At 43.3% G+C, this 7,874-nt stretch overlaps 1 protein-coding gene across 1 annotated transcript; it reads left to right on the forward strand.

Moving 5' to 3' along the window:
* Nucleotides 1-419: 419 nt before the first annotated feature.
* LOC117845306 (uncharacterized) lies at nt 420-3,753 on the forward strand. The gene is made up of 2 exons (XM_034726340.2): nt 420-975; nt 3,506-3,753. Exons 1-2 carry the CDS (start codon nt 580-582, stop codon nt 3,536-3,538), a joined length of 429 nt encoding a protein of 142 aa, XP_034582231.1. The 5' UTR covers nt 420-579; the 3' UTR covers nt 3,539-3,753.
* Nucleotides 3,754-7,874: the final 4,121 nt, after the last annotated feature.

A 7,874-nucleotide genomic window follows, 5' to 3' on the forward strand; every position in this document is an offset into this window, starting at 1 on the left:
CACCGTTCTAGGTTAGCGATGGATATTAGGATGTTTCAGCAGGATAGACGGATCTTACAGCGGTGGTGCAGCCATCCGCTGCAACCGATCAGAAGGGCTGCATGTGCAGCGCTAGCAGTGACGCACTAAAATAGACAAGGGCAGACCTATCCAAATTTCCATAAAAATAGCAAGCACTCCATCTGTCCATCTGTTACTGTTTGTTTTGTCTTTTCTAGACACATAACTTTTGATATGCACCTAGATATATATTATATATATATTATGTGTAACAAAAATTATGTACTTAGAAAAACTAAATTTGAGATAGAAGGACCTAGTAAAAATTTGGACTTAGCAAAAATTTGCTGCAAAATTATCTGGTTTGAGTCAAGCGGCTCAGATGATGATGCCCAACTAAACACAAAACCATATTTGAGCCGAGCCCATTGGAATGAAACCCAACCCAGATTGCTCAGCATCCAACCAAGGCCGAAATCTCGCGCCGCCACCAAATCTCCGGGGAGCGAAGCGGCGGCTGCGGCGAGAGCGCGAGGACGAGGGAGAAGGCGCCGGCGCCGGCGGCGACAGGGAGGAGAGATGCTCAAGTTCCTGTCCAAGGTGGTGGTGGAGTACTGCCCGCTCGACCCGCGGAAGGCGGCGGCGGTGGAGCTCCTGGCGCAGTGCAACGGCCGCAAGGCCAAGGACTCGAACCCGGCCTGCTCCGTCGAGCTCCGCCGCCTCCCTGGCCCGCCTCCCACCGAGGACCCCAAGTCGCAGCCGCCTCTCCCGCCGCCGCGGGTCCTCGTCACCTACCTCAACGGCGCGGAGGAGGCCATCGTCGCCGCGGAGGGCGCCACCGCGCAGGGCATCCGGGACCAGATCCTGGCCCGCGGGCGGCTCATCGACACCGAGCAGATGTTCCGCGACGGCGGGGAGAAGTGGCCCGTCCTCATACCCGAGGAGGAGCTCGGCATGTCGTTCCCTGGCATTAAGGTGCGGCGTTTTTTCCCTTCGGGGCTTACCTTTTCATTTCGTCGAACACCTTGCGTGCCTAGGTGTTTCTTGGTGCACTGCTTTGAACGCGCTACACAATTGGAATTGTTGGGGATGTGTGGGGTTGGGTTGGGGGGGTAGGGTGATTATGTTGTTTATTGCACTACTCTTTGTTTCGCCAAGAACCTTATAAGCATGGTTGTCAAAGTTTGGTAGTTGCCTAGACTGTATCGTCCCTGGTGTGTTTCACGTTATCTGTTCTTGGAGTTAAGGAATACACATGTGAAACTTGCAAACTTCTGATTTAGCATCTAGTTACAGTTCAACAATCAAGTAGCAGGATGTATATTTCATGAATTAGTGCAAAATTGTGAATTTAATGTCACCTGCCTCACTGTTCATTCAATCTTCGACGTTCATGAAATTGGAGAAGATTGTGTGGTAAGTTTGAAGGTCAAGTTAGGACTGAAAGGGTTACATGAATGGTAAGGGTATGTACAGTGCAAGGTGTTTAGAGGTGATTGCTTAAGAGTCACATCATTAAGCACCAGTGTAGAAGTTAATCCCTACAATGCAAGCTGGTTCTTAGGCCCGACCACCTTGTTAGCACACATTAAACAAGGGTGCAAATTTAAACAGCTTGTCCACCTTTAAGCACCTCTTCTGAGTGCCCCCACTCTAGAGCTATCTTTTCTTAGAGACCTTTCTAGCAACCTCTTTCTATTAAGCTTACTTTGCAGCGCATTAGCAACTTACCTGTCCATGTGTCTGATCCGCTAGCATACGATTAGGTTGTCAAGGGAACTATGCACCGGTTCCATGTTTTGTGTAAAAGTTTGTCAGCCTTTTGTTTTTCCCTGTAATGATTTTTTTTTTTCTCTTTGGAGTAGCTTATCCAAGGTATTGCCATTTTATCATTCTTGCATGATTTGCTTTAAGGTCTTGATTTGATCGAAGGTGACACAGTATTCTGTTCACGAATAGACCTATTTATGTGATTTGTAAAATGGATGTAGCTTTTTGATCAATCACACTGTTTCTACCCCCAATTTATCCCCCTGTTATGTTCCTTCATGCTTCCCCTAACGCCAATATTCTCCGTCTCTCTAATTTTTTTTCCTAGGAAAGCATATGAGCATTGTCGGGCCACTTCCTATTCATTGATGATTATAAGCTAGATTACAGTTAAAATGTGCTTTTGCAATTGCTTTTAGATTTATGGATGCAGTTATTACCTTAAGCCCTTCCATTTGTTTACAAATAATAAACTTTGTGTCCAAATAACAATTGTTAATATGCTGTTTTCACTGTTTCATGGCCACAAAAACTTCAAAGAATGCAGATTTAGTATAATGCTAAAGTACAATTACTCTACAGGACGTATAGGCCCTCGAACTAGTTTGATGTTCTGGAATTACTCCTTTTAGAAATAACTATGGGCAGGATATGATCTAAGCTATATCATTCCATTGTACATTAATTAGTAGTTAGGTCCTAAACATGCATCTATGTTATGTTACTTAATTATGTTTTAAACTCCTAGGGCCCTGTAGGAGCAGCTTGAATATAAATTCAGACAAGCTCAAGGCTACAAATAGGTTGCATTTGGTGTTGTTGTATTAGGATATTGAGTTAATTCCTAGCATACCAAGTTCATAATTCCTTGTGTGCTTTAGGATATTAGGAGGCTCCTGAGACAAAGCACTAAAATGCAACTATGTGAGTGTTGCATACTGATAATGAGAAAAATAAAAGGGCATCTCATCATAATGTGCCCATTTATATTTAAAATTGATTAAGGAAAAATTAATTTTGTAGTATAACAAGTTATCATTGTAAAGGTATAAAGTCACTGAGGTCAGGATCCAGGCCATGATCCATGACCCTGGTTGTTGAATCATGGGTAGTTTTAGGAGAGGAGGGGGAGGGGGAGGTCTAAGCTGCTATGATACCAGAAGACAAATTGTTGACATCTGATCAGATTTGTATCTATTCTTTTGTTGGGTTTGTTATGGCCTACCTCTATAAAAGGGAACGTGTACTGTTTGGATCAATCACGCAGTACCTAACCCCAATGTATCCCTATCCCTAAGTCGGTCCATAACAATGTCATGGGTTTAAGGGTGCTGTTGTACTGCTAAATCAGTTACGCTACTAAAAATGTAGTGAACATGTGGCTTCATTTCCTAATATTTGTTTGCACTTTTATTAGTCTCAAACCAAGAAAGCTGCAGTCATTTATCATTGTGTTCCCAATATGGCCTTGTTCAGATACTAGTGGATTGAAGTGGAATAAGAGGGAATGGAGAGGAAATTAGTTCTTTTTAGCCTCAATCCCCTTCACACCTTTCCAATCCTCTTCTATCCAAACAAGTTGTTATTTCAATGAAACTTCTGTTATTTCAAAGTATGTCATATGTTCTGTGGGTGACATGCCTAATGAACATGTCTTGCTTTATGTTCAGAATTTTTTTGTACCTATTTCTTTATGTTCCCAGTTCTGAGTAGTTTACTCTGCTTCTGTGGACAGCCAAAGAAAGCCGAGGACAAACCCCAGGCCTAGTTGCGAAGTCAGGTTTCTCTTTGATGTAGCATGGTCAACTAAGGGCAAACGTTTCCCATCATTTCACGGGAAAATTCTCTGCTCAGTCCAATCTGGAATGTGTGTTTCCAGGTGTTTGCAATTGTGCTTCCTACTATAATACTGATGTAGCTCATTTCATATGAGCACTGTAAACAAATTTCTTTAAAAAAAGAAACTATCAGTATTTGATCTCATTGAGCCTGTTGTTGAGCTGTTAAGAGTTAGTGATTGTGTGTAACAGGAGCTGATTTTCAACAGCCAGGCAGGAACATCTATCTGCATGATTGTTGGTTTGCCCCAAGCACAGCCTTACTTGAAAGATCGGATCAGCTGTAATCACAAGTTACATGCTGCTATTTTCTTTTTTGTATTCGAACTGATCAATAGAATTTACTTCACTAGATATTATTAATTGAGGATTTCATTCGACATGAATTGCGAAAAGACATAACACATAAGACACGTGACATAACAGATGGCATGCACAGGGTTGTTTGGTTCGAATAGTGCGTGATGGTGTAGAGAGAGAGAGAGAGAGTAGGTTATGGATCATTTGATCCTAACTCCACAACTAATCATCGTGTGTGACTTGAGCATTGATCCATCATCACCTCATTTTCTCACAAGCACATGAACCCATGATGGTTTTATATTTCTCAAATAAACCACCCTATCATTCTATGAACTATTTTTCATGCAATCCACATCACATTTGGGGGTTAATACTGAACCGGAGAACATAGCCATAAGAAGATGATCATTAGTGGGGAGTGATTCATGTGGGTTGTCTGTGCCGTGGACCTGTCAAAACCTGTCATCAAGTGAAAACACTGATTAGCAAAAGGACAATGCTCCAAAAACGGGAAAACAATGCATATGGAACTGCAAGCAATAGTTAGAGTGGTGGGCGTTTAGAATTACTGTTAAATAAAATACAGGACGTTTACAGGACAATGATAACTTAACTGGGTCCGATATAATCAAGCACATGGAATGTATATAAAGGTGCAATCCATATGTCCTATAATATTTTTTATCATAATTTATACTGCAACCATGTGACATACGTACCACTGATTCCCTCTCGGCTGCTCAATTTCCTTCAACTTTGGGCAGCCATTGATGTTTGCAATTGCTTCTGATCCACCAATTGACACAAGGTCTGGACACCACTCAATCTTCAATTTCTGCTCCAAAAATTACCTGGAATGGACACTATGCCTTGGCATGAAATCATAACGAGTGATTCTAGGGAGCTTAGGTTCTCTAGGCACCTAGGAGACCAGGCAGAGAAATCCCCACAATCATACGACATGAGTTCTTGGAGGGACGGTGGTAACACCATCCCACTCTGCCAGTGGAGACGTGGACATCATATAATCTCCAAATTCTTCAGAAGAGGAAAACTCCCAAGTCTTTCCGTGGGAAGGGACAGCAGCAGCTCACAATACATAATAGTAATGCTCTCGATGGCAGGGAGACATTCATGTGTTAGGAGGTCATCCATCTTGTTGCACTGATCAATGTTTAGGTGAGTGAGCAATGGGAATCTTCCAGTGGTGCGTCTGGCTCTGGCCCAACCACGAGAAAGGTCAGTGGTTATGTAACATCCCATATTTTTACGAGATGTTTGAATTTGCAAAAATGTGTATTTCAAAAAAATTTGTGTTGTGGAGTGGAGTTGCCAAATTATAAGAGTGTCTTCAGTAAATCTCTTCCAAAATTCTTAGAATTAACTCATACACTAAATTGCATTGCTAAGGTGAAATGTGTGCTAGTGTGAATATTTGGAGTTCATTTGGAATTTTATTTGGATTTGTTGTGTGGGATTTGTATTTGAATTGGAATTCAAATACAAATCAAACTAGAAAAGCTAACTAAACCTAACCTAGGTCCAAACCAACCCAGCTAACCCCACCAGCCCACCTAACTAACAACCTAACCTAAGTCTGGTGCAAAAACCGGAACTTCTGGTTTTCCAAAACCAGAACCTCCGATTTTCTGCCCAGACCGCCCCCGCGCTGCAGTTGCTGACCGCCCGGCCCCACACGTCAGCCACCCGCACCACTATTCCCCTTTCTTCCCCACGGCGCACATGCGCGCGGCACGAGCGCGACAGTGACGTGCACGCCGCACACGACGCCGGTTGCCTGCGCCACTTTCGCGTTGGCACCCGTAGATGCTTGCCACGCCGCCCAGGTGCAATCCCCTGCCGTCCAATCCACCCAGAACCCTAGCGCTCTCCCATTAGAGCCTCAAACCAGCCCCTTCCGGTCCACATCCGAAATTGGGGTTTTCCCCTTCACTCGCCGCTGTTTGGAGAAGGGAAGGAGGAAGGAGGGGGTGAAGAAGATGGGGAGAGGACGCTGGAGGAGGAGAAGACCGATGCTGCCCCGTCGGAGAGCCGCCAAGCCCACACCCGTTCGTTACACCTCGTCACCACGCCACTTCTTCTCTTGCCAGCAAGCCCACCAGGTGAGCTTCACGGCCCTGCTCACCTGGATGAACCGCTGACCCAAATGAGGCCTGAACCGCACGCCCCCACGTGCAAAGCCCATCATGGCCGAACCCGTGGCAAAACCGGAACTTCTGGTTTCCAAACCAGAACTTCCAGTTCTGCTCAGCCCAGCCTGCAGTAGCTCCAGAAACCTTAGAAAGTCTCAGCCAAACGAACCCCAAATCCTTGAGTGGTGAACCCTAACTTCCCAGGACCGTCCCAAGGGAAAAACCGGAACTTCCGGTTTCCAAACCAGAACTTCCAGTTCTCCTCAGCCCAGCCTGCAATAGCTCGAGAAACCTTAGGAAGTCTCAGCCAAACGAACCCCAAATCCTTGAGTGGTGAACCCTAACTTCCCAGGACCGTCCCAAGTTCTTTCCCTGAAGATCTCCCTAAGGGGAGAGATCTACCGTAGAAAATCGGAACTTCCAGTTCCCAAACCGATGTTTGATCTATCCAGAGCGTCCAGAGTTCTTCCCAGAAGCCCTTCCTAAGTGAGGTAAAATCGGAACATTCGGTTATCCCAAATCGGAACCTCCATTTCCGAATCGGAGCTTCCGGTTCTCCAAAGTTGGAGCCTTCGGTTTTTACCCCATAAACTAAAAAACCCCCCACGACAGCTTAGCTATCAACCTTTAGACCTCCTAAGCTACCTGTAAACCTTTGTGGCAGCTTGCATCCAGATTGCAGCTGACCTACGGGCAATTAACTGCTGACTCCTTTGTTTCTTGATTTTCGCCTATCAAATCAAAATACCAGAAAATATTTTCAACTTCAGAAATTCACAACTAATTCATTCTAATTCCAAAAATTATGAAACCAAGTTCATAATTTTCCTAAAATCATGCAACACACATTAGACTAGGCTTTGTTCTTGTTTGGTTCTTCTTTGGATCTCTTTTGGATTTGCTTTGCAACTAGACTTCTGGTAATTATGGTAACTGTGTAATTACGGCCAATTAACGGTTCTTATTAGGCAATAGTATATTTATGTAACGGGCAAAATTGTGTACTGCATTTAGCAATGCTTCGTTGGGAATTTCATAATTCATTTTGATTGGCCGCCTTCAATATTAGGTCACATACAACTACCAGCACTGCTATTTAGACAGAGTTGTTGCTGGATTAAATACACATCCCATCCTCTTTGTCACTTTGGGCTCACATATTTCATCTTGTAAGCAACATATGCTAAATAAACTACCAAATTATTCATTTTAGTCTAGCATTTTTGTGTTCCGATTTAAGCATTTTTCAGTGCTCTGACAATTTGCCATCTATTTTATTTTTCTATTGATCAACTTCATGCTTGTAGCTATCCTGTTGAGAAGCATGAACTAAAAACAGTGATATTGTAGGCAATACCGTTACCATTTCTTTTCCATATTGCCCTTAGCTTGTTCGATTTGTAATGCTTTGCTTTCAGTAGTAGGGGGTCACAAACAAACAATTAGCATTGACCAATTGTACTAACTAACTATAGAAGCTAGCACTACTTTGATGGTCTTGCATGTGTCTTTTTCAGTTGTCCTCTATTACCGCTAGTTTTTTTATCAGTTCATCTTTTTTTTTCTGGCCAGCCCTATATTTGTGTCTTTATAGGGGCAGTCTAATGTTTGAAGTAGGTGAAATATTGCAAAATCTTCAACCTCTAGTGATTTTCTCTAATTATGCATTACATTCTATCTTAAACGCATTGCAGGTCATGAAGTGGACAGGAAGGGAAGCAAATGTGTAGTCATCATCTGTTTGCAGTCATTGTTAATGAAGATTATTTTTGCTTGTGAAGTAAGTGTGGCGGAACCGCCTAAATTAACT

The sequence above is a fragment of the Setaria viridis genome, chromosome 1, assembly GCF_005286985.2.
Source record: "Setaria viridis chromosome 1, Setaria_viridis_v4.0, whole genome shotgun sequence".
Lineage (NCBI taxonomy): Eukaryota > Viridiplantae > Streptophyta > Magnoliopsida > Poales > Poaceae > Setaria > Setaria viridis.

Bases quoted from the DNA above. Each gene is read 5' to 3' on its own strand.
- LOC117845306 (XM_034726340.2), top strand. From the start codon at position 580: ATGCTCAAGTTCCTGTCCAAGGTGGTGGTGGAGTACTGCCCGCTCGAC. The intron at 976-3,505 runs GTGCGGCGTTTT...TTCTGTGGACAG, and splicing joins TGTCGTTCCCTGGCATTAAG to CCAAAGAAAGCCGAGGACAA.